The sequence below is a fragment of the Tetranychus urticae genome, chromosome 1, assembly GCF_039701765.1.
Source record: "Tetranychus urticae isolate SD_2017Ah chromosome 1, NJAU_TeUrti_SD_1.0, whole genome shotgun sequence".
In the NCBI taxonomy this organism is placed as follows: domain Eukaryota; kingdom Metazoa; phylum Arthropoda; class Arachnida; order Trombidiformes; family Tetranychidae; genus Tetranychus; species Tetranychus urticae.
The window spans coordinates 4,195,707-4,223,177 of NC_142958.1; the positions used below are offsets into that span (position 1 = coordinate 4,195,707).

A 27,471-nucleotide genomic window follows, 5' to 3' on the forward strand; every position below is an offset into this window, starting at 1 on the left:
TGAATTCATTAGTATTTCAAGTTTTTCAACGTCTGTTATAATGGATCTTTACCCATCTGTAATGACGATTCGTCGATTATTTTTTGGGTTCAATAAATTGAAGTTATTGAACTAGAATTATGTGAAACTGCGCTTTGCCTTAAACACTCTTACAAATGATCAGTATGGTAGGTAATTTAAAATTGGTTAGTCTGATTTCATCCTTTCGATTGTGTTTTGACATAAAATCAATCAGGTTTCATTTTTCATTATTTTGTATTTCCATTTATAGAAAATTTTACTGAATAATGAGTGATTGGCACGAATGTATTACAGTAAATTACAAGCTTTAACTGTGATGGAATAAGAATTGCGATGCAAATGGAATTAATAATCATTTTTAATATAAATATCACATAGAAAATGTTAAAAGCGATGTTTGGTCCACAATGATCATTAAAGAGATGAAACTTATAAATAAATCTTTCTAAGTCAAGTTTATAATAATTGTTATCATCAGTCATTTGAAAGCTTTTTTGAAGTACAATCTCGCTCATCGCCGGAAGCCTAATGGCCCATCGCGTGTCTCAAGAACAAAGTCAATCGAGGTCTTTGAGGCGGTTGTATATCGATTTTAACTCCTCTGAGCCTCAAAAATGCCAAGCTTCTTTCCGTAACCTCGCTGCAACCAAAAACTTCCAATCGCTCTAGCTTTTTACAATTTTCACCGATCAATCTGTGATAAAGATAGAAGAAAAAAGTCATAAACATGAATGATTTCGACTTTTAAGAGATGTAGACAAGCTTCATTTCACATTACTTCTGAACTTTACAGTGATTAGTCTCAGAGCTCAGTTAATCTAACTCTGGGAAAAAAACAGTAACTATAAACATTTTTTAAAATTCAAGCTCATAGTTAAGACTAGACTTGTAAATAATGCTTACAAATCCAAAATATTGTATAAAATATTATGAGAAATCAGGATTGTTAAATGTATTGATATTTTTACGAAATTATTCATTTATAAAATATAATTAAATCGCTCACCTAACACCATAATCTGTTATATGCCAGCAACCAGAAATGTTGAGATATTCAAGATTTTTAGATTGAGCAGCAACATTCATCAGAACACTGTCGGTGATTCCGTAGATGTTTGATAGAGATAATCTTCTCAGATTTGGACATCTGATTACCAAAGCAATTGCTGAATCGTCTGTAATCTCCCAACAACTCGTTAGGTCAACCTCTTCCAATAATGGGCAATTCAACGCTAGATGGGCAACAGCTATGGCATTCGTCCAACAACACTCCTTTAATTGAATAGATTTAAGGCCTTTGCAGTTGATTGCAAGTCTTTGAAGGCAATTATTGTTTACAGATAAACAGCAAGAAATATTCAAATGAGTCAAGTGTGGATTTTGTTCAATGATATTTTGTAGTAAATCATTTGAAATCCATTTACATTTATATAAATTGAGAATCCTCAAGTTGTAACAGTTCGCAGACAGAACACCAAATGCTTGAAGAGTAAAACGTTTACCAATCTTAGCTAAATCAACAACCAATAATGAGGACAAATAACAATGAACCAGATCCATCATTGACCGCGAAACTGATCGCAAAAGATACAAGTCTTTCCAAGTCAAATGGTCCAAAATATATGGAAACAAGACATCATCCCAAGGTAACAAGAGTAACTTGTTAACCTTTACTTTATCTTCACCATGAACAAATTTGATCAGTTGGTCTGTATTCAAATCATCACCTCCTTTGAGTTTACCTCCAAAGTTATCACATTGGTTTTCCTGATCGTCTTCTGGTTGATCAGCATTCATTGTTAATTCAATTTTTGTCAGTTTAAATAAAATATCTGAGTTGACAACAAAAATAGAATCCTAAATATCGTTGATTTTGGTCCAAGAAGGTATCGAAACAGGATAAAAGACTAAAAAAATAATTTCAACTGGAGAAACCAAATCTTATAAAATACCAAAATAACTAAAACAGGCAATAAATGGTAAGTTTTGCTCTTACAAATGTAATATCGACAGGTGAGAGATGGTTTCAATCGGCAACTGGTCCCTTGGTTAACCTCGAAGATGATATAGATGATATTTTGGTTAACCGGTTAAAATTGGGTTTAAATTAAAAACTTAATAGAGAGACATTGTCTTGTGACTGTTTTAAAAATATCGGTTAAGCTTGGATATCGATGAGTATCTGTTAAGATCACATTACAAAGTTGACTTTATCTCAACTGGCGATATTTGTAAATTTTTCAACTTGTTGATCAATTGTGAATGTTAGGCTTTCATCTGGCTTTTCGAGATGAACACTAGACTTTACTCAAGACTAGTGGCTAGAAAAATGTTCAAAAATATCGAAGAATCGAGAAGATAACTGGAAAAAGAGTGAGTAAAAAGACTGAGAGGTAAATAAATCTGAAAAGAGATTGCTCCGAGTTTCTATTTTCCGCCATTGCTCTTACAGTCGATTTGAGTTTCTAGAAATAAAAGCAAGCTTATAACCTGACTATCAATCAACTTGATTGTATAACACTCGTTATATCCATTGGTTAATCTGGTCATGTCTTTTTTATCAATCCAAAATGGGGGAAAATGTTGTGTTTATCAACAATTTAATTAATGTTAATATGGGTGACTTTACCACCAATAAAACCAACACATTTTACCAGAAAAAAAATATTGTTTTACATTAAGTCAACCATTATTTGTTATTAATTGTCATTAGTGAAATAATTGTTCCACTCAATTGAAATGTCAATGAAATAAAGGTTTTCATGGATGAAGTTGAATGAAATTTTGGTCAACTCTTTGCTCTTTTTCATGTAACCTTCATCCATGTAATGATTGCTGGATATCTTTGTAACTTTTTTTCATCTAATTTTTTCCTTTTGCTTTAATGAGAATAAAATCCTTAATGTTTTCAATCTCAATTATTCAATTTGTTTCTTCTACTTAATCTAATGGCCACTCACCCGAATGTATTAATCTTGATTATTGAATTAGTCTAAAGTTTGGCTTGTGGACTCATTAATTTTAACATAATGATCAAACAATCTCAATAGTTGGCCATTGTTATTAGATGAAAATGGTCAACTTTAACACCTTGATTTATCTCCTTGCAGATTGTTTTGCCATCTATTCAAATCATGTTATAACCTCAAAAATTACAGTCCAAGCAGTTGACTACAGTTACGTGTATCATCAATTCAATTTACAGGCAGAGACAGAGTTCCTTGTGATACTTCTTTAGCATAACACTATGTTTGATCAACTGATTGTTAAAATGATGTCCATCGGAAAATCAGCCATCAACAGTCAAGTATAATTGCAATTGATCATTGAATTTGCTAAATCGGTTGGTCAAAATTTTTAGTCTACATTGAGCCAATGTCTGTCTCAGAAAATTGATTGCAAAGTGTATTGTAAAGATGATCGAGTAGTTTCATGTTGTGGTTACAATTAACAAGATAATTTAATGACACCAGCCTTGATGAGCTATTCCATGTAATCCAAGTATATTGCAACCAAATTGTCAATCCATTTGATATTATTTCATGAAACTGATGCAAAATGGATATAAAGCAATATTTGTGAAAACGATGGCTATTGATGATTATCTGCTCCATGAGTTGATTCGTAACCGTACAATAGATATTTGAAACAATTGAAAAAACGACATTGACATTTTGTTAGAGTCAATGAAAGTTGACACTGAGCAACCAGATGCTTTGATTTGATTAGACTTGATCATAAATGATGAGAAATTTCTCAATTTAGATCAAGGCTTGAAAATGAATGTCTTTGACATGAGAACTTGTAAATTGAAAAATGTATTGAAGCAGATTTGATGAATCCTGATTAAAATCAGCTTTTACAGCTTCTTAATCATAGTCAAGGTGGTCAAGAGATGACAAAGTGTAACCAGAGTGATAATGATTACAATACAATAGGATAATTAACAATTGAAACGTCCTTTGAAGTGTTATCTGTTAGCAAAACGAGGATAATTAATCAGAGTGAAGTTGATTTAAATTGATATTAGCACAGCTAATAGTTTACCATTTAGTTTAGTATTGAAAATATGAGCTAACAACAATCTGATAATCAATCTGATTATAGTTGTGAGAATGATTGATAATCATTGATCAGACTAATTAGCATTGTAACATGAAATTTGTAAGTTAATTAGGATGAGAATGTTAATGATGTTGTTAAACCTTCAAAACACATACAATAAAGCTAAAGCAAACAAAAATGATCAATTGTAAACCTTGTTTCTTGATTTGTTTTATTTCTTTCTCTCTCTATTTCGTTGATTTTTGTTACCTGATGATTAGTTTGTACTTTACAGTGATCGTCTTGATTGATCTTTCATGATGACCATTGAAGGAGTTTTGATTGTAAAAGAAATTAGCTTCAAGTGGAGAAAGATTCATCTTCACTACAAGTAGGTTAATTAAACACGTATTGAGCACGGAACCATCCATTTCGTGAACATCATTACATAAACACAACACGGTTAACCAAATATGTATGCTTGTAATAATGAAATTGAAAGTTAACAAATATGGCTATAAATTCATGTCCAATGGTGTCCAATAATGTTGATAGGATTCCGTGTAAAGAGCAAGTCCTACTTTAATCTTTGGCATACAGACATCATCCAAATGGTCTTTTCAACGGAGATATCACAGCCCATTATTTGACCTGAGAAAATTGAAATGAAAAAGATAATCAGTATCGGAAGAAATGAAAAAAAGGCGAGGATCAACAAGATTAACGATGAACAGAATGGCTTACCTTGTTAATGAGTGGATATGTCAACCATGAAGCGATAAGGAAAGATACAAAAGCTAAAACATAATGGTGGACAATTACGAGCACAAATAAGAGGTTAAATATTAAATGATATTCATCGTGTTTTAGATGATGATGAGAAGTGGTTAAGAGAAAAAAGAAAGAGTTACAGCTGATTAATAAGACGCAATACAAGGTGAAGAAATGGATGGTCACACACACACACGTTGAGAGGTGAGAATTTTGTTAATCTTGTTGTTAATACTTACATTAATCATCATGGTTAAATTTTGATTCCAGGTCATTTGATTTCATCTAATAAATGAAGCTGAGGACACTGGATAATGATTACTGTTGAACAAGTGAGAAGCAAAAGATGTGTCGCCAATTGTAAGTACAGTGTGAAAAAAGTCAGAAGCTTTTAGAGTCTCTTTGAACTGCTTTAAATCTCATTAGACTATAACAAGCATAGATTTTGTCGGTCAACTTGTTTTGTGTGAGAATCAGTGAAAATCAAAAGCATGTTAATTAACAAATTGTTGAGTAAACAAGCTTGTCTATTGGTGTTGACTTCACAAGTTAATTAACAGGTTGGTCACAATTAATGATGGACTTGTCAATATTCACATCCGTCTGGCGAAACCACCCAAAGCAAAATGGTAGCTAAGCATAACAAACTCAATAGCAACATAAAATCTCAAAGGATTAATCTTGTCTTGGCCATGCAAATGTCCTTTAATCTGATGGATAATTGTAAGTATTAATTTATCCTTTAACCCTTAATGGACTTAATAATCTGAGGAAACCATGAAATCTTGAAATTTTATAATAATCAATCATGAAGACAAAAACAAAATGATGATTGGTAAAGCTTTTTTGTACAAGTTAATTCACTTCAGCTGTTTGTGTATTGTATACAGCTCAATGAGATGCACATGATTTATTTTGTTTTATTAATAATTACTCTCTTCTCGCCAGATTAATAGTAAAATTAAGATTGATTATTATCACCGGAGGATCTGATGCATTTAAATATACTGATATTAATTTATCATCGTCTCAAATTAAAAAGGTAAGTCAAGGTTTCAGTTAACCTGACCTAGAAGAGTTCATAGATTACAATTGTTTCTGTACAATGATTGTTGAGTGAAAACATTCATTTACCAAGAATTGATACAAAGATAATCATGATTACTCCAAAAACGATTGATTGTTTTTTCCATTTTCATCTTCTTCTTTCAAGCTTAATCAGTTGAATCCAAGCAACTTATCATAAAATATCATCGGTAACCCACATTTGGATGGTCAAATAGGAGTACATGAAAGATTCAAAGAAAGGTCGCCATTTATCACGATGGTTACATTTGATTGTCATTGGACTCAACTAGTTACAATTTAAACCAAACTATATCCAAATACCAGGACAAGATTAACTACACAATCAGGTAAGTAGAGTTAAAAGTCGAGATTAGAATCGCTATCAAGCCAAATGTAACAATATGGTACTTAATCATTTTCCATCTGATTTCTTCTTCATTTTCCTGCAGAAAAGTTAAACTTGAAGATTTTACCTTTGATTATCCAAGCAAATACCAATATGGATTACAAGTTGAACAATTTCGTGCAAACCAATTAATAACCATATTCAACGGGAAATGTACAAACAGCAATTGGACGGAGGTTAAGAAGAAAGTTGAACGAAGTAAGCGTGACTCGTGGAAACTGGAAACTTTACCATCTAATTAAAATGCTACGTCGGAGTAACACGTTAAATTAACTCTGAATTTTTACCCTTTCCAGCTTTCTAAAGCATCACAAATCAAGCTCAACAATTGAAAGTGATTAATCCATTTTGATGTTGAATTAGGAAAGTGTTGGGTCAATGAAAAGATGATCTTACATTAAACCGATCATCATCAACATCATGATTGTTCCTCTAATACATATCATTCTACTGACCAACAACAACGTTCTTCTCTCTATCACCATCACCATCATAAACATAATCATCTTATCCATTTTGATTGCCTTAAGACGGAATGGTCACGACATTAATTATGATTACGACTCTTGTGTCCGTCTTAATCACTAATTTACTCGTTTCCCTGAGCCTTTTGTCTGAGCTTTGCCTGTACTCAATTCATTTAAACTGATTGATATTTTGTTTTCCCTTTTCTTTACCATTTTATCATGCTTATTATTATTATATTTTTTTTTATTAACCGTGTTGTTTTCAATATCAAAGGCTACATCATTAATACCATACAATTAAGTCTAAAGCAAGATTTGATGGCAAAGTTGAACAATGTTTTTTCATTTCTTTAAAAATTGATTGGTTCACACTTCATATTCATCTTGTAAACCATATGCTGTCCAATTGATTTTGGAATAATCTAATCACACCTCAACAATTGAAAATTTCAATTAGTATTGTTTATAAGATGTCATGTTTGATTACCCATTATTGTCTGATTCCAATAGTCAATTTGATTTCAACATTTTGTTCAAACTTTAACGATAATTTGAAAAATAACATCTCCATCTTGAAATGATAATTAGTACCCATGACAGTAGTTTAAATTTAATCGCAATTATTAACTCAAGATTAAGATGGGTCTAATTTTGTATCGGTTGATGGAGTAATAAAAGATTTTCAAGAAAATGAGATTTCCATATAATTAAAGACTGCGCTTTCAAACTGTTGTAGATGATGAACAAGATTGCAGTTGAAACATTTTATGATAATATTTACCATATTCATCATCATGGTAAGAAATGTGAATACCAGCATGATTGGTGAAAGCTAGAAAAGAAGAAGAAAAGTTCAATTTTCTAGAACAAAAGGTTTGCATTAATAAGCAACAACCACTTTTATCATGGTTCCTGGATATTTATCATCACCATCCTAACAGCAAAAAACGGAAACAGGAAAACTATTGACTAATGATAAGTTTGTCAAATTTGATCAGGAAGTTTATCACTATTTAATAGTGAATGTTTATGAACATAAATGTATATTGCTACCATTGACATTGGACTTTAACGCCAGAGACTCATCGAGATGTTCATTTGTATGAACCAGAATGATCGAGTCCACTTTGCATCCATTTCTTTCAACCTAAGAAGTCGATTATTGATGGAAAATTGATGATGATGATGTTAATGGTTCTGTCCATGAGTAGTTAATCAAGAAACTGGAAGAAAAGAAAGAAAACAGTAAACATGAGTTGAAACCATGATAACATTTCAATTGATGGACTGCGAAAAGTGAAAGCAAAAAATGAGGCAATTTGCTGCAAGTTACCGTCTAGCACTTTATCTTCCATCAACTGATTAACTTTGAATATTAGATGAGATGAAAATTTCATCTCAACAAAACGTAAAAAAGAATCTCAAACGTGACTCAATTCAATTTAAGAAATTATTGAATACTTTCCGCTTATACTCATCAGTATTTTTTTCACCTTCACTTTTACCTTTTATCTTGATAAAAAGCGGAAAATAATAAAAGTATATTGCTACAGTTGCTCTTCATTTCCATCATTATCATCGGGAACTTTGCTATTGCACCAATTATCGTTTCCACCATGAACATGGAAGCTCTTCTTTATTCTCCATTTGTACTTTTTCCAGTGAAAATTATTTTTAATGTTGAATAATTGATACCAAATAGCCAATTGAATGGATGAAACCATCTTCTCCAGCGCAATGCTCATTCAAGTTGGCCATTGAATAAACCACAATAATCCTAAAAAACCAAGAAATAATACACATTAGATTGAGCAAACTGAGAATCATGATGAATAATATACGATGATAATATTTCATTCTTGAAACAAGAGAGAGGGAAATGAGGAAAAACAATCTTATAATTTAGTATTGAGAGTTCATTTATAGAGCAACAAACATTTAAGATAATTAGTATTATGTTAATTTATCTGTTGTATTGATATAAAGAAGCGTGAATTAAAATTAAAGTCGTACCATTATCATACAATTTACTGATCTTTACTTTTAAATTGCACTTTTTTCCAAAATTTCTGCATTAATTGGGAAATCTAAGCTATAATCGTGCATATCAACTTCACAATTTATGATTTCAAAGAGCAATCATAGTCAATGGAATACTAATTTTCATTTAAATTCATGCAAAAAACTCTAGATTTTCATCAGGTAAATCATCAACAGTCAGTTGTTCATTCACTTGTGTGAGGAATACCTTTGATATTGAAACTGTTGTCAAAATCAAAAATCTTAAATAGGAACCAAAATATTTTGTTTACCACTAATAAAAGGCAGGAAATTCAATGAACAATGGGATAAACAAAAGGTTAAAATCAATATTACGAAGGCTAAGATTATGTGTTTGTAATACTTGTGTTTGAAATCTATTTGTTTTTAAATATTGGGAATTTTTAATTAACATGGTACTTACCAGTTTAATTAAGGTATAAAAAAATTATCAATAATGCACAATAGCATATCAAATCGGATCCTTGAATCATCAAGGTTGCCATGATGATTATCCACCTTAAAACCAATAAAACTTGCATGGGAACAAATCAAGAATGAACAGTTTGCCTAAATATAACGGTTTTAGTTAGCATACCTAAAGTCATAAATTTTGTTAAACTATTCAATTGTAAATCAAGTGAAACAAAAGTTAAACAAAGAATTTAATCGCAAAAACTAGAAATTCGTTCATTCGAGGCATTTGATTGAAAATTTTCTATGCACCTTTTCTGGCTAAAGAATTTAGAATCTGAGCCTAAAGAGAAAAATATTAACATAAAATCTTAATATTTATATTTATATTAAGACTTTATGTTAATATTTCAGTATTGAACATTTCTTGTGTCTACGACCATACCAGACTGAAAGCACCGGATCCCGTCCGATCTCCGAAGTTAAGCAGTTTCGGGCCGGGTTAGTACTTGGGAGGGAGACCACTTGGGAACCCCCGGTGTTGTAGACTTTTTGTTTCATTTTGATATCAAAATACCGAAATTAATCCAAATTGAATGTCTATGGATAGACGCTCAAAAATCTTTAATCTTGCAAATTGATGAGCATCGTTTTTCATGTTAATACAAACAACAATGTAGAGAATAGCATTTTTTAATGGACTCTGTTTGCATTTCCCTACAAACCTACAAAGACCCAATTCTTAACTCAAAATTCAAAAGTTTTTATGCAAATTCATTTCTTGGTAACCTGGATTCTGATTAAGCTTTGACAGTTTTCGGTCATGTTGTTCAACCATGGCTTTCAGTTTGCGTAAAAGTTTTACTGGGTATACTTTTAGTCTAGCCACAATATTTACATCAAAAATTTGATGTTTTGACTTGATACAGTGGTCAACAATTTGGTGGAGTAACAACGATCTAGTAAATTGATTATCATTGGTTACCCTTCGGTTACATTTTCAATTGATAATTTCACCCTTGAGAGTTACATAAAAATCAGAGAGGAGGTGCCACTAGTCTATCTGGATAATATCTAAATAAATGTAGTCTTTTCTAGACTCCGAAGTCAGTCGTTTTTTCAACGACTGACTGACTGGGGGTTTTATCGACTGGCGGTCGACTCGAGTCGAATCAGTCGACTTTCACTCAAACGACTGGCGGTTGACTCATTTCGACTCAAAGCCCAATTTTTGAGGGGGTAAGAGGGGGTTTTTAAGAGACGATCTAGAAACAAACAAGAAAGTACATCTTCTGCCTTAAAATGATCTTTTTAGTTAATATATTAGCTTTTTTATTTAATATCAAAATCAACGCAGATCTACGTTACATGTTCGAAGTTGCTATGTATAAACTTATTTAAAAAAAATTGTTGAAAAAATGACGTGTTTGGCGCTTGAACTCAAATTTTGAGTGAACTGAGTCGACTTAGTCGTCTCAAATTAGAGTCGACTAAGTCGACTCAGTCGATACCTCAATCAACTGGCGCTCAGTCGAATCTTCATCAACTGACTCAGCGGCTCAATCGACTGACTTCGGAGTCTAGTCTTTTCATCGTTTCAAAAGCTGATTACAATTGTAAATTGTTTTGTTAAATATTCATTTGTGATTGAAATATTGTTATCATATTATCAACTGTCTTGAGTTATCAGATTAACGATGAAATTGATGGAAAAAGACTATCAAATGGTAATAATGATTGAGAAACAATTTGTATTCTCTTCGAACCAGACTTGTCTAAATGCTTGTTTACTGGACTCCAACAGGTTATGTTAAAATAACAATTGACTTTTTTGCATTAACACTTTTATTTTTTTTAACTTTTTATTTCTTTTGCTTTTCGTTTTTTTATCCCGTTACTTTATACTCTATCCTTTACCATTCCCGTTCTTATCCATCTTCATTGATCAACCAACTTTCACTAACAGTATTTATCTTGCTTCCCTATTTATAATTTTCAATTGTTGGCTTTAGAGACGGTTTAAACAATCACAGTAAAATGAAAAGATTGGTATAAGATTCCCCAATATTCAATGGACCATGGCATCGATTTTTAACGGATAACCTGTTGATTTCTGGTTTGCCATCTTATTATTTCATCTCTAACACTTTAATAATGAAGAAAGTCAAATATTATCCTTCTGCAAACCATAAACAAACATTTAAATCAAACAACATCAATATTCAAACATGGAATGAATCAAATTATGAAAGGCCTGAACCTTGAATCGGTGAAAAAAAGTCATGATATCCTAATTAACTGTGATAGGAAATCGTCCAAATCAGAGTCAACTTTCGCTGGCGCAATCATCATTAAACACAAAACAACTAAATGATGTGATTTCATCTTAATCTATTGGCAAAGTTGAGCTATTACCTATTATACTTCCGGAATTCAAAATCATCATTTAATTAAGTTAAATCGGCTTCCATTTTATAGAAGCATTGTGTAACTTCATTGCGGCAAACAATTGTTAAGGATTAATCAAGTGACCGTCTGATCGCACAATGAAGTAACCTTATTTTAATGAACACTAATAGATTGGATTCATAAAGCAAGTCTTGTCATACAACTTAGGATTGGCTATAATCTGCAAAAACAACACAATTTGAGCTAGTTTACAACAATTTGATGGAGTTGTATTTCAATAGTAGCAAAACTATCGATGACAATGCACCGACTGGAAACCGATTTTGATCAACGATGGTCGCAAATCATTTTACTTGTTAGTCAAATGGCCAAAATTCAACAAAAAAATTAGCATTTATCCTTTTGATATGATTTAATTTGCTCTACTACAGTTTGAAGTTGCATGTCAATACATGTAGTTACATTTAGCGATTCATTTGTGACTTGCCGTTTTAAAATCGGATTATGTTTTGATTAATGAGAGGTTAGTTTTAATCCAAATATTAATTTTGAAACTAATGATAATTATCATTATATTATTATCATTAGTTTTGGTAAACCTTTTGAACATAATTGCAATTATTAACTCTCCTCTTTTGTCTCTTGTTTTAGCCAACCATCATCATGATAAAGGATGTTACCACTCAAGGCTTATGGTTTAATTTCATGATTGGGATTGGCTTCGAATCGTACACTTCGGTTGGTCACATTAATTAATTAAGAGAAATAGTGAATCCGTGTAGGTGTTTCTTATCGTCATTAAAGTATTCATGGCTGTCCCATCATCAATTGGAATGGCAACAAACAGAAACTATTTATTCTAATTCAACTCTAATTTTAATTTTAAGGAAGTTATCTTTCACAGTGTGAATCTCGCACCCCATTACATGTTTGTCTGTATTCATTTTGTTGATAATTATAAATTTCCAATTATAATTTACCAACTACTGGGCATTCCAGTGAATAATGTCCACCTAAAAGCTCATGTCTCAGCGACCATTTAGTCGATTGTCAAGGTCATGTTATTGATCGACAGGGAAACCGATTGATTTGGTTAACTGATACATCGAGATGTGCAAAATTATGAAACTGTAAAAAAGGAAAGTGAAATTGAAATGCACCATTAACCAGTAATTGTTGGTACGATTGTAACAGGCTAAAATCTCCTGAGTTGTCGCTATGAATCAGAATTTTCACTTTGCTGACCAATGATTTAAGTGGATTTTATGAGCTAAAAATGTTACCATTTTCCGTATCATGAACTTGACAAGCGACTAAAGCATATATGAGAATCCCGCTCCAAAAGTGGACACTATTCATCGGAATGCTCATATGACATGTGATAACCAGTTTTCTGGTTGATTTACCTTGATATTTTTAGTCTGACAAAACTCAAGTATTTAGCAACTTTGACAAAGGTATTCCCAGTTGTTGGGTAGACTACAATAGACTAAACAGTTTTGTTAAAAAACCAAACTCTACTCAACTCACACTCGAAGTTTATTTGTTCACTCGTCTCCGTCTAATGACTTACATCGGTAAATGTTTCAAATGGCTGGTTAATCAATTAACTTAACGCTGTCATGGTTTAAACAGTCAACCTCAAATAGACTTAATGAATCCTGAAAAGCTGTGAAACACTCAACAGTCTTGGCCAAGGAAAGATTTGTTTTTATAATCAAATAAACATAAACTCACAATAAAAGATGAAATCTTATAATAGCTTAAGATTTGGTAAAAGTTGAATTACTTAAACAGGTAGACATGTAAACAAAAGGTATGGCAAGTAACAGATGGTGTAAATACTCAAGATGAATCATTGTTGATCATGAAATGTAGTTCAATTTAAAACAAACACAAGGTTCGACAAAACATTGTGTGATTAGCTTTAAAAAAATATATCAACAATATAAATCTTTTAATGTTACGAACTGATAATGGCCAAATCTCTCAGTAGGTAGAAAAGGTTCAACTATGAATCTTCATTTCTTTACTTTTCAGTTAAAATTGCGATAAAAACTGAAAGCGTAGGAAAGTTAGAAAGAGAGGTAGAAAGAGATTATAAAAACCCAAAGAAAGAGAAATAGATTGATGAAAATGGAAGATAAACAGACAGAAAAAAGAGAGATATACTTAGCCATATATGTCAACATTAGAGTTTTAGTGTTCGCGCAAAATCACATATGAAATGATTTTCTGTTTACCAAATGTTGATTACAGCTTGAAACCAGAAAAGGATTTTGTTTAATTTTCATCATTAAAATCTTTATAATTGTTATAACCGTCCATAATTAACAGAGAAAACGTCAGTAATTCAATTTTTGGGTTGTTTTTACCCAAGTTTACTTCTTTTGTGCCCTTCATACCAATAACCTGTTGACTCAGTTTCCTTTTTTTACCGGTTTATCGACTTACCAGTTTCATGATTTGCTTTGCATTTTCTCTCTTCTAGTGATTCAATTTAAAGTAAATAGATATTTTGTGTTGTATTAATCAATCATCATTGACTAAATCAATAGCTACAATTGTGTTTTAATTAAGTATCTGACTCTAAAATAGTCATACAAATTAAAAGAATCAAAAAATGTCTTCTAATGTTCGAATCACCCAAACTACAACAACTACAACAACAGCCTCTATTTTGGTTATCAACACTGGTTACCTAAAAACAAAATTTGGTCTTCTTAAGTCTCTTATTTTTGTAAGTTTTGGGTTCTAATTTAAATTACATTAACCAAACCAATTACCAACATTTATCAATTCAAAACTTCATCTGTTGTTCATCTCTCATTTTCATCTGTCTCACTGTGTTCATTTATTGTGTTCTCTTCCTCCTAAAACCATCAAGTTTATGATTTGCTTTTGAGATGTATATTGCCTTGGCTACCACACCCTTGTTGAATCAATATGTGAAACTCTCTAGCTCAATTCAGCAACCAGTTATCTGACTTGCTTAGTTATGATCAATTTTTATTCAACACAAAAATTACATCGGTTGTTGGCCATTCATCTGCTTGACATTTGTACCAAAAATTTTGTTTTCCTTTAAAATTGCTTTGGTTGCTGTACAAAAATAATAGACTACAAAATAATTTGAGTTTTTGCCAATTCTCCGTCTACTCTGAAGTTACTGTTGATCTAAGCCAGCTAATGAACATTTAAACTTCATGATTGTTATTTATACTTCCATTTATTAATTCATTCAACCAAGCTCAGTTTTTTACTCTAATTTTCAATGTTTAGACTTTCAACAGAAACTGTCAAGTTGTCTGAATTAGTTCACCACCAAGAACACTAATTAAGGTTATGTTATTTAGAGAGAGATTACAATGTCGATTCTTCTAACCGGATTGAAACAATCAAATCAATTGAGCATCATATCACTAAATGTCTGATAATTATTGTTTTGCAATCAGCTGACTCATTCCCACCAAATTCACCGCTAAATACAGCAAGCATTTGATTTAATCTTAATATTGTACAACTTTGGATCGGATGGAAAGTAAATTAGATAATTTCTTGTATCAAAACAATTAACTGACATTCGGTCAATCATGATGGAGATTGAAAGATGAATTAACCAAAAAGGATGAATTAAATCAGTGAATATTGAACTAATCTAAAATTTTTCTCTTTCCATTTCAGGTCTTAACATTGATCTCGTTCATTTTGATGTCTGTGAGACATCGTAATTTAATTAGTTACAATGATTTCTTATTTCTTTACCTGATCAATTGGTGCCACTTGTATGCCATTTTCCTAATGCTGTTAACTTGCCTATTTTCATTAAGTACTGCTTCACTGATGCCTAAAATGACCTTTGTAAGTATTGGTTACAATTATGCTGTAAAATTTAATTAGACTTACGATAAAAATTTCATTCTTGATTTTGATTTTAATTTCAGGACTTTGTTTTCCATTTTACTGCAACGATACTCTTCCTTTTGGCCGGCCTTTGGTCAATCTCAATCGCAATTGATTCATACTATGCAACATACAAAACTGCTTCGGTAAGTGTTTTTGTAGCCTCAAAATTCAACTTTTGTTATTCAAGGACAATTTAATTTTATCTTTTAAATTGCATTTTAATTCAATTTTTACTTTTACTTACAGGTACTTGCGTTCATTATTGCTCTTCTTCATGCTCTTCATGGTTACTTTTCCTACGCAACTTGCAAACTTCACTAAAGGCGGTAAACAGCTTTACGTAAATTAAAAGATCTGACATTATACTCCAACTTGATTAAGACAACAATCAACTTTAAAAAAATCATGTCTGTCAATCATCATTGAACTTTCTTGCATATTTGAGCTTTTTTTCTTGGCTACAATCAACGACTTTCACCGAAACTCATCTTAATAAATTTAACCTGTTTCTTTGTAAAAACGCTTTTATGCTCGAAATAAAATTAAAGGACAATTATACATATTTCAATTATTGGATTCAATCAGTTAATTTGTTGCGTGAAAGAAATTGCAATTATCTTATCTCAACAATTAAAAAAATTGTTAGAGATGAAAATCACCAGCTAGTGGTAAAGGTCAAGATTTCCATTGGGCATTTCCATCTTATTCAATTCAATCATACCCGAAATAAATTCTTTACCGCAACATGCTTTAAAATTGGGCCGATCGATTAATTTCTTTGCTATACTAAAGGCTATAATTTTTAAGTTGATCTCGAACTAAATGAACACAAAGGTTTAAGGTTAACAAGGGCTAATAGCATTTTAATTTAAATCCAACAAGAGTTATTAATAGAAGTTGAAATGGTTACAAACATAAGAGGAATTTTGTGATTTCTTAGTTACCTTTTATTCCTCGTACCAGGAACTTTTTCTCGTCCCATGTTAAGTTAATCTGTTGACCGGTTCGAGCTGATTTTTCAGCGGCGTCAGCGACTATGAAGCTAGCCAAAGATTGATACTCTCTGATGGTACATTCTGTCTTTCCTTTGACACAGTCAATGAAATGTTCCCATTCAGTAGCATAAGACTCAGCATATCGAGAAACAAACGAGTAGTAAATGGGTGTTTGGGAAGTACCCGAAGAAGACTCAGAAACGACACCCTTGGGTCGTAAATTAGATGCAGAAAGCATACCTTTAGGGCCAAATACTTCAACTCGCTGGTCATAACCATAAGGTGAGTTTCGATCAAGATCAATCATACCAACAGCGCCAGAAGGAAAAGTCAACATAATTCCAACTGAGTCATGGTCATTTATTGCTCTGATATCATCGTGGAATGCAACACCATGAGCACTTACTCGAGTAGGGAATTCGCCTGTAACCCAAAGTAACATGTCGATATCATGAACAGCACAATCGTGATAAATTCCTCCAGAACTGGCTAGATATTCAATGGTTGGTCGTGGCGAGTCTCTTGCACAGCTTTTGATAACGTGAATGGGTCCGATCTCTCCATTGGCGACTCGGTCTCGGATATCGGCAAAACTTGGATCAAAGCGACGGTTAAAAGCTGTCAACAGAACAACTCCCTTTTCCTTGGCTAGACGATAACACTTTTCCATACCTTGATAGTCGGAGGCCAGTGGTTTTTCACAGAGAACATGTTTACCAGCTTGAAGGGCACTGATCAGCAAATTAAAATGAGTTGGAGTTGGAGTTCCAATGATAACAGCTTCAACATTTGGATCTTTGAATACAACTTCACCGCTTTCAGATACGATGAATTTGACATCAGTCAAGTTCCATTTAGATTGAACATAGGCACATCTTTCAGCGCTTGGCTCAACACAGTAAACCAATTTAACTCTTGGGTTGGAAAAGATCTTACCCAAATGAATCAATCCAATTCTACCAAGTCCAAAAAGAGCAACTCGAATGGGTTTATCGTCGTCTGATCCTGGTTTGAAGTTTTTCCATTCAACCAATTGTTTTTCATATCTGATGATAAATCACGAAAAAAAATAAACATTAAGAATGAAATAAAAGGTGCTAAGAAAATAAGAAGCTATTAGTGAAAATAGCCATTGACATCCAGCTGACATCAAAGAGTTAATTTAACCCAAAGAGTATAACAAGAGAGTACACTTAATGTTAACCAATTTTATCAGTAAATTGTTAAAAAAGTCACCACAAGATGGCGCTGAAAGAAAAAATCAATTAGCACAAAATAAACTAAAGACTAATATTAATGAAATAACTGCAATTAAATTGAATAACAAAATTTAATTAACATTTTCAAACAAAAAAAGAAACAGAAAACAAAAAGAAACAAAAAACCAAAAAAAGAAACAAAAAGAAATAAATAAGAAAAAGAAAAAAATCAATAATAACGATGATTTTGGGGTCTAACCCCACCAAAATGACCTCGGAGGCCAAATCCTCGATCCCGAGCAGCATCAACATTTGGCTGCTCGGGTGCTCCGAATTGGAGCACACCAACATGTTGGTTCTGAACATTCCTGTGAAAAAAAGATATTGATTAGATATATCAAAACAATCATATTTTAATCATATTCAACCATGTTTACATCGATATAATACTTACATTATATTATTGATGACTGGTCTTTCGACCAGTCTCTCCAAATACCGCCTTTGCCGGCGGTTAAATCCACTTGGAGGTGGAGTGTAACCTGGATCCCTGTTGAAAAACAAGAAAATCATTAGACTGAGTGAAATAACTGATTTAAATCTGGAAGATAATCAACAATTGATACCTCAGATATACTTACATTATTCTATGCCTGTTGGCAATCCCATAAGGGTGATGGCGCCGATGAGGATGGTCACCAGCAAATCGAGGCTGAGGCCTCGCCATCCTTATCTGGGCCTCAGGCATAAACTGAGGCCTGAAACCAGCTTGTGGCCCTGGTGCCCTTTGGGGAGCTTGGGCTGGTTGAGCCGGCCTTGGAGGTGGCCTAGCTGGTGCTGGTGGCCGTACACCGGCATTGAAATGAGGGAAAGCTTCATTGCTTTCCCTAATATGGCACCTTCTGAGGTGCTCGCCAACAATTTGAACCCTGAAAAATAAAAAAACTTGTGATTAGACTCAATATACTCCAATGATGCTAAGTATGATGCTATCTTATCTACATGTATTCCAAAATATGAAATTATACTTACTCATCATCCGAACCTCGTCGTCGAGATGGCTGAACTCCATTTTGATCCACTGAAACGAAAAAAAAATCATTAATAAATCGTATATTTCGAGAAAAGAAATGATTAATGAATTAAGATCTTTGATAATAACGCTTATTTTTATAGGTGTCACCCTCCACCACCCCTGACACCTCCTGAATAAATGATAAATCTTCAATGATAAACCTCAACTTTCACCAGTTTTAAGCTTTTCGGCTTCTTTTACGCTTGAGAATTTCATTCAATGATAAGTTTTCTGCCTCTTTCAATCTCATGTGCTTCAAATACTTTCCGAGAAACATAGATGACAAACGCTTTATACATTCTGTCTTGATAAGATAGTTATGACAATCAGGGATAAAATCAAACTTTACAAGATTCAATATTTGGCTAAGAGTGAATTTCACACCAACGATAGTGATTACTGAAGGGACCTTTTCATCTAAAATCTTACAACATTCTTCAACGTAAGAAACAAATTGATAACATGGATAGTTCAAACATGCTCCCGTTTCCTGTGCATACTCCTTAAAAGATGTGAATCTATGATATTCTTCAAGTGATTCAGACCGCAACAATGATCGACATTCATCACAATCTGACACGCTAGTGTTAGATATCTTTCTTAATAGATAGCCTGCTACATATGAAATTAGCCCAAGTCCATCTTGATTATCTTGTGAGTCTAACGCCGCTTGATCTTCACCAATGTCTAAACTTTCATTAATTCTGATAAATTCTTCTAACGACTCATTCTGACTATCATCATAATAAGGATTGAAGTTTGCTATATACTCTGCTAAGTTCGCATTCGGACTAGCATCGTTAAAAGGATTAAAGTTTGCTATATACTCTCCTGCCCTTGCAATCCAGTTTGAGTCTGATTCAGTTTCTGTCATTTCACTGAGCGAATCTACTATTGAATCATCTTGCTCATCTAATTCACAATTCATAATTTGAATATCTGATTTAGCTAATAACCTATTTCTGAACTTGGCTCTGAAGTTTCGCGTCGTAAGTCTTTTACAGTTTCCTTTCATCTGTCCGAAGAAATTTTCCAATATATCTTGATTAAGCCTTCTAGTATGAATCACATTTACTCCTAATTCAAAACATCTCTCACTCAATCTTATCACCCCTTCTATAGTCTGCTGTAACATATCAAGACAAGCAACCTTATTGTTTATGTTTCCATTCTTGTTAATGAATTTCGACAAAGTCAATGAGTTTTTCCATTTACGGAGCTCTTCAATTATTGAATTTTCTCTAGTTATACCTATCTTCCAAGGTTTTTTATCTTGCATACCATTCGTGGATGAATTCAGCATATCAAACAATTTATCTAACTCTTTGACGAATTTCGCAGTTGGCAAAGCTTCTGGAGGCAATTTCTGGTTCACTATAGCATACAACATTGACGCACTAACAGACGCACTGAAAACTTGTGTTGCTAACTTTACTCTCATTTTCAGGTATTCATTTCCTATCAAATGGTCTTTTGTTATCCTTGGACACTCTTTCAATATATTTTTTGACGCAAGCATACGTTTGAGATGCGATGATATGTATTCCCAGTCTATCATTCCATTATTTTCTTCATCCATAACCCATTTTAATTTGTTGTTAATAAGATTATTTCTGATAAGTTTTATACAATGAGGAACATCAAAAAGGAACTGAATTTTTTCTCCATGCATTTCAAAAGTTGGATTCAATTTGTCACAGCCTAAATGGTTCAAAAGTCCACGATTTGGTCCAGCGCCATCGCATACAATAGCCAAAACAGGAAGTCCAACTTCATAACAAGCATCAACATGCTCTTTAACTATTGGTAAAAGGGCTTCAGCATCCAATTTACCTTGAGTCAGATAGTATGAAACGATTTCTTTCCACTGTCCTGAAATCCCACGCAAACCGAAAACTAGAACTTTTTTGGCCTTTTCTGGTTTTCTTCCATGAACCCCCATGTCTACAAAACCGTCTACTATATCTCTGTTAGCAATATATGTGTATTCAGGTTGTATGTCTGTTTCATCAAAACTCAATATACAATATCTATCTTTCAAATCAATTTTATCTGCCCATTTTTTAAGCATAAATTTCATTTCGCTTGTTATACCAGTTGTAGAAAATAAATCTTTATTAAACCTAGCTAAAGTGATTCGATGAGGCATTGAAAACATGGATCTGATTATTTTATAAGCTACTGGAGATTTACTATGGATGAAATTAGCTAGTTTCTTACTTTCTGGGGTATGTCTTCTCCCATTCATAGATTTATCCGCATTTCTTAGAGCACAATCAACTAATGTAAATGCATCATCATTTAAATAAGTTTTGAGCTTCTTATAATGTTGAAGAATCAGTCTCGAAGGTGGATCAGATCTAATTTTTTTCAAATTTGTTTCTAATTTTGTAATATCATTCTTGAGTTTTCTATTTTCATATTCATATTTAGTTTCCAATTCTTCGATCTGCAATTTCAGCTTATCAACTTGTATCACATGCTCTTTCTTTATCTGATCAATCATTCCATGAATAGCTTTTGCTGTTTCAGTATCTAATTCTATGAATACTCCATCTTCATGTTTTGCTTTTGCAGCCTCAAGGCTCATTCGTTCACAATCACCTGTCTCATTTACTAGATATACTTCATTATTCACTTCTTCATTTATAATACACGCTTCTTCAGCGCGCATAAAATTGTTGTTATCTTCTTCATTTGTAATACACGCTTCTTCAGCGAGCATAAAATTGTCATCTTCGTCATTTGTAATACACGCTTCTTCAGCGAGCATAAAATTGTTGTTATCTTCTTCATTTGTAATACACGCTTCTTCAGCGAGCACTAAATTATCGTTTCCATTTTCCACTTCTGACTGTCGATTTTGATCAAAACAACTTTCTAAGTTTAGTGTAGGTATGGCAGTAACGACTAATTTATAACCTCTTCGAGTTGATGAAAGAAAATCTGAATGAAAATGCTCACTACAAATCTCTAATTTCTTTATTTCAGAATTATTTGCTCGAATTCGAAGTCTCATATTCACCGCATCTAACCATTTCTTACATCTTTCTTCATCATTCAAAGGAAATTTAAAAAGAGATACAAAGATATTCCTACCTGACTGGCAGTCCGGAACCAAGCACCTAGAAGACACTGAAAATTGAGATAAAAATCGATTAGAGTCCATGTTTAGATTTATGTAAAAATTGTAAATCATAACAAAATCTCCGAAAAATTTATTCTTCACAATAAATGCAATACCTTATTAAATAAGATTCTTAATTTATTATTATATTATATTATAACTCATTATTTTTATGAATTTTTATGAACTTTTAAGTTATTTATTATATGTTTAATGTTTAATTAACACGAATGAAACTTTTTTGATCAACAATGAACTTTTTTATATTTCGTCAGAAATATAAAAAAAGTTCAAATCAAAAAAGTTTCATTCTTGTTAATTAAACATTAAACATATTATAAATAGCTTAAAAGTTCATAAAAATTCATAAAAATGATGAGTTACAATATAATATGATAATGTAGCGACATGTCCAAAAAATTAATTTAAATTAATGTATAAATTAACAAAAAAAACTTACTTTTTTTGATCAACAGAGATGTTGGGAGTGCAAAAAAACCAAAAAAATTAATCTAATTAACAAAAATTACTAATTTCTTAAAGAAAATTTAATTATAAATCACTTTTTTCAACTTTTACACTGTAGCGGTCAACAACGTTGATTTGTTTACAATTAATTGTAAACAAATCAACGTGGTTGACCATTACCAGAGGCATCGTGTGGTGACTTTTTTAACTTTTTGTGATAAAAATGCTCCCATTGAAGTGAACACTCTTCTTACTCTTTGATTTAACCGCTCTATTTTCAAATTACAAATAATGAAAGCATTACTTGGGTTATCTTACCTTACATATTGTGCATCGTGAGACATTTTGTAGTAAAGTAAAGAGTTAATAAATTGCTAAAAAGCTGGACAGTTTATTTAATAACTTGTAAACTCGAAGTCACTAATGACATCCAGTGTTTTAGGCTTCTTTTTATACCTCATTTTTGGTCTCACTCAGCGTTTTGCCCTTAACATGATAACCAAGTTAGCTTTAACGTGATAACTAAATTAACTTTAACTTGATAACAATCAGCTCAGGTTATCAGCAAAGAGTAAAGAAGAAGAGACTGCGATTAATGAAAAATAGATTTGTTTGCTGCGTAATGGCACTTGTATTGCTAGCAATAAGAGGCTCTTTGTAACTTAAATTATTATCAAATTTTGATTGAAAAAAGAGAGAGATTAGGCTCAGATTCAGTGCTATTGCATCTGAAACAAATCGCAGTCTCTTCTTCTTACTTTACTCTCTGGTTATCAGGCAGTTCTCTTCAACTCAATTTCTGGTTCTAGGCACTCAAAATCACCTTGAAAAACAAAACAATCTGTTATCTAGGAAAAACCTTTTCTTTTGCTGGAGACTGTTATATCAATTGTATCAATTTATAGCTTGTTTCTAGGATCTCTTCAATAACCTCAACTCACGGGTTTGCATAATATCTTACAACACGAGATTGATGAAAAAACACCTCTTTTTAGTAACTCAATGCTAGATATGAACATTTGGAATAACAACAGAATTTCAAAATAAAATCTTCAATCTCAATGTGTTGCCGACTCTTATCTTTACCTGTTTTACCCAAAGAGTAAACAAATTGAATGAAATTTTCCAGCCTTCATGAACAAATGTAAACTGAATCGACTAATTGACTATTGATTATGAAACGAGACTTCAATTAAAAGCTTTTTCCATGTAAATTTGATTGAATTGCCATTTGTTGCCATTTTTCATCATTTCAATTTACTTTCAAGTATCACAATCAATCATTAGCTTTGAATTACTAATTTTTTGTATTTTTAAATCTTACTTGATTAGCACCAGAAAAGCCCAATTGATTGATCATCACTTCGATACAATCACATAAAATTGTCGATAATTTTGAAGAGATGCAAGAGTGATTAAACTGTTCATGTGCATGTTCAATCTTGATAATCTTTTGTTCTTTTCTTTCGATTCACATGTGCCTCGGAATATAAGCTATTTCATTTGAAGAGGCCTCCCAAGTAAACTGAATCACTAAATCCAGTTGTAACTTGATTTGAAGAGAGAAAACACATTTCAATAATCAGTTGAATATTGGACTATAATTGTGATTCCCCTGATTTCTCAGAAGGGACCTCACGAACTGATAATCCATAATTGCGTGTGATTCTGTTCTGTTACAATTGAGCTAAAAATGACAAATATGACATTCATAGCTGCCACCTTCGAGCACTAAGTTTGGAGTGCCAAAAAGTGTCTAAAGCCCATTGCTTACCAATGAACGCATCTGATAAATGCTCTTGCTGTAAAAATACCGTTTCTGTCTCAACATAATACAAATGACAAAATCGGCCATTCAATGGCAATATCGGCTGATTAATCAGCTTTCATTTATCCCTTAAAGTGAACCATATTTTTGGGTTGTTGCTCTTTACTGTCCATTTTACACTAAATTTCAATTTCAATGGAAAACAATTAGAATTGAATTAACCTTTTTTGTTAAATCATTTTGGTTAGTTACTTGCATTAGTAAATGTTTATTCACTGGTTTTAATCATCTTCCAAGCTATCCTTAAACATCTTCAAATTATTAACAATAAACAGCAATCAATTGTATTTAACAACAGGTTTATATTGTTTGACCTCAAAAAACTGACTCAATATTTTAACAGAAATATGTTAAAATTAAGCTTAAATAAATTAACATAACAATTAAGATGCTAGAAGTGGTAAATATCTTGCATGATAATAGCAGCAACAAAATTATCTTGATCGAGAGATTGAAAAGAAGAGTTGAAACAACTGAACAAAAACAGCAAAAGAAAAAAATAAAAGTGTTTAACTTAACAATTCAGAGTTGAGAATGAATAACAATCTGAATAACAATACAACCCGAAACTATCAATAATTTATTGTCTAATTAAGCTAATTGCAACACCAAATAGAGTCTAATTTATTAGCAAGAAAATGTAACTAAATTGAAATGAAACATGAAATCGTACTTTTTATTCATTAAAATTTCATTTTCTCATCTCACAACCAGAAAACCCATTTTAAAATATTCAAATTGGCAAACTGTAAAACGATGAACAACTTGTCAACAATTTATCAAGGAAAAACACAATCCAATAGATAATTAATCAAAGGTTAATCCTGAAAAATTATGAATTAAAATAATTGCACATTTTGACTGATGAGATTGAGTTAATTATTAAAATTCATAATAACCAGATTCATGTTAAAACAATGATAAAGACAATTTTAAATACAAAACCAGCAACAACGGTAAAAACAATCAGCTAATGTGACCTTTCAAGGGTAGATTGCCTGAAGGAGAAACCAGATTAACGAATGTAAACAATTATCGTGATTCAACTAGAATTGATTGTTAACATTAACAGTGATAAGTCATGAAGATGATACAAAAAAAAGGAAAATTGGTTTTTCTCTCAACCCGTTAAAATCAATGAAATGAAAGCAAAACCAGAAAACCAGAAAAAAGCTTGAAAAATGAAAACACATTGAATGACAAGTGCGCGTTATTGATATTGCTTTTGTGTGACTTCAATTGTGAACCCAAATCAAGATGTAAACCATGTTAATCAGGAATGAGGGCCAATGGTCACTCTTTGACTATCATTTACCATGATAATCAGGTAAATATCAACTTCGTGACATTAGGTTAACATACATTGTGATGATAAGGTTAATGAATAGCGAAAAGTAGAGAAAAGAAGTTAACAGTTAATTTACGTTTTTTTACATCATTTTTGGACTTCTAATATGCGAATGATAATGATTGTAATCATAAATTGGATGAAATGAAAGGAGAAACGTTGAAAGTGATTTCAATTTAAACACAAAAATTGAAAATTATCAACCAATTTCGCTGACCATAATAGTGATTATTGTCATTATTGTTATCATTATTGTATTGCTACTTTACTTTTGGCCATTTTGTTTTCTTCATCAGCTTCCATTATTGATTATCTTAACCAAATTATCATTATATTTATATATTCTGTTACCATTATCATCTACTTATTATGTCGGCTCAAAACAAATTGACATCTACTTGTTGTTTACCCTCATCTAATACCTGTTAAGCTAAAAGGTAACTTCCGTATATCTCGCGCTATTCAATTGCTATTAAACTGTTTCGCAGTGTACATCAGTGAATCAAACAAAAGATTTCCCATGAAAAATTTAATTTACCAAAGAATTTTCATTAAACAATTAATCTCAACCAACAGTTGGATCAACTTTACGCACTTTAAAACAGTTAATGTTCAATAATGCATTTGTTTCATTCAATTTTGTACTTTTCTGCTCATTTCAATATTTCATGTTAAATCTGGTTCTTTACAGTTATTTCAATTTTCATTGTTTTTTCAAAGAACAACAGAAATTTTTATATTCAATTTTAATGCTCGATTCTATGAACTAACATGGAATGAGCAAATCGAAACTGAAATCGAGTCTTCAAGTCAAACTAAACATTCAATCCAAAGCTCGATCTAATCAACTCTCAAATTTAAAGTCATTCAACAATTTTTTCATTTTCATGTTTTTGAGAGATAAACAGAAATTTTCATATTCGATTTCGATTTTTGATGAATTCCAATGAACTAGAATGTGATGGAAAAATTGAGCCTCTGAGTGACTCTGACTTCTTATCGCATTTGAAACAATTTGAAAATTTGTTGATCTTTAGATTGCAAGGTGAATCGCAAGTGATCTGATGATTTGCAACTGATCGACAAAATTATCAGCATTTTGCATAAACTTGGATATTTATCCTTGGACTGAAAGAGTTAATTACACAGTTTAAGCAAACAATAGCTGTATATTGTCTTGATAAGGGTAAAGCTGAGGAAATCGTGAGATTATCTGTTACCATGAAATGGTTCATCACTTAATTTTGAAACAATATTGTCGGTTAATAATGATTTTTGGATCATCAACAGTTTCAATATTAAAATTGAAATATTCAAGGTTTAAAACATGCAAACACTTCATGACTGGTTCATTTGGATGGTTGAAGTAAACCAATGGAAATTTAAAATTAACCTTTTTCTTTGCTTTACCTGGCTTGCTTAAAGTTACTACAGCTGAATTGACCTGGAGGTCGAATTATAAAGTGATGCCGATGATTGTTATCATTATTGCAAGGTTAAATGTTTCATGTTATTTCAATTCATTGTTTTTCTCAATCATTTTTCAGTCAATAACAAAAGTCAATTTGATTTTATTCAAGTGAATCAAATCAACTTTCATTATCTCTCATCTCTCGGCTCTTTCACCTTACACCATTTTAGGATTGAAATGAAAGCTAGAAAAACCTGAAAAGAAGAAGAAAAATGATGATTCGATGATAGTTTTGCTCTTTTCTTGAATGGTTCAGGTCAAATGTTGTTGGTTTAGTTAAGCCTCTCAATTTTAACGCATAAATCACGCAAATAAACCAACAGCGAAGAATGATGAATTCAAATTGAAAGGGAAAAAGATTGTTGATTGTTTTTGATGATCAACTCGGATCATGTTAATCATTTTCCTAAACGC

At 32.0% G+C, this 27,471-nt stretch overlaps 3 protein-coding genes, 2 long non-coding RNA genes and 1 other non-coding gene across 9 annotated transcripts; 4 read left to right on the plus strand and 2 right to left on the minus strand.

The window, feature by feature from the left end:
* Nucleotides 1-361: 361 nt before the first annotated feature.
* Nucleotides 362-5,217, minus strand: LOC107363485 (uncharacterized). Of its 3 annotated transcripts, XM_025162324.2 has the most exons (5): nt 5,076-5,217; nt 4,810-4,862; nt 4,336-4,716; nt 1,028-3,995; nt 362-715 (listed from the first exon to the last, which is right to left on the minus strand). In XM_025162324.2, exons 4-5 carry the CDS (start codon nt 1,816-1,818, stop codon nt 547-549), a joined length of 960 nt encoding a protein of 319 aa, XP_025018092.1. In that variant the 5' UTR covers nt 1,819-3,995; nt 4,336-4,716; nt 4,810-4,862; nt 5,076-5,217; the 3' UTR covers nt 362-546. The 3 variants fall into 3 exon arrangements, with proteins under 3 accessions (XP_025018092.1, XP_089124916.1, XP_025018090.1); XM_089268790.1 differs by lacking the exons at nt 4,810-4,862; nt 5,076-5,217 and having other exon boundaries at nt 1,028-1,946; nt 2,018-2,075; nt 4,336-4,475; XM_025162322.2 differs by lacking the exons at nt 4,336-4,716; nt 4,810-4,862; nt 5,076-5,217 and having other exon boundaries at nt 1,028-1,946; nt 2,018-2,157.
* LOC107363574 (uncharacterized) lies at nt 4,910-6,251 on the plus strand. 2 transcript variants are annotated; one of them, XR_016199616.1, is made up of 5 exons: nt 4,910-5,040; nt 5,107-5,196; nt 5,386-5,559; nt 5,785-5,878; nt 6,050-6,251. It is a non-coding gene; the product is annotated as an uncharacterized LOC107363574 (long non-coding RNA). The 2 variants fall into 2 exon arrangements; XR_016199617.1 differs by having other exon boundaries at nt 5,397-5,559.
* A 116-nt stretch (nt 6,252-6,367) lies between these two features.
* LOC149094414 (uncharacterized) lies at nt 6,368-7,091 on the plus strand. Its single transcript, XR_016199620.1, has 2 exons — nt 6,368-6,508; nt 6,607-7,091. It is a non-coding gene; the product is annotated as an uncharacterized LOC149094414 (long non-coding RNA).
* A 2,571-nt stretch (nt 7,092-9,662) lies between these two features.
* Nucleotides 9,663-9,781, plus strand: LOC112539842 (5S ribosomal RNA). The gene has a single exon (XR_003083816.1). It is a non-coding gene; the product is annotated as a 5S ribosomal RNA (ribosomal RNA).
* Nucleotides 9,782-13,865: 4,084 nt separating this feature from the next.
* Nucleotides 13,866-16,114, plus strand: LOC107367588 (uncharacterized). Its single transcript, XM_015935321.2, has 4 exons — nt 13,866-14,380; nt 15,325-15,501; nt 15,585-15,689; nt 15,793-16,114. The coding sequence occupies exons 1-4, from the start codon at nt 14,264-14,266 to the stop codon at nt 15,865-15,867; spliced, it is 474 nt and encodes a 157-aa protein (XP_015790807.1). The 5' UTR covers nt 13,866-14,263; the 3' UTR covers nt 15,868-16,114.
* Nucleotides 16,115-16,381: 267 nt separating this feature from the next.
* On the minus strand, nt 16,382-22,825 carry LOC107367577 (uncharacterized). The gene is made up of 2 exons (XM_015935312.3): nt 22,729-22,825; nt 16,382-17,587 (listed from the first exon to the last, which is right to left on the minus strand). The coding sequence occupies exons 1-2, from the start codon at nt 22,752-22,754 to the stop codon at nt 16,483-16,485; spliced, it is 1,131 nt and encodes a 376-aa protein (XP_015790798.2). The 5' UTR covers nt 22,755-22,825; the 3' UTR covers nt 16,382-16,482.
* Between the last annotated feature and the right edge of the window lie 4,646 nt (nt 22,826-27,471).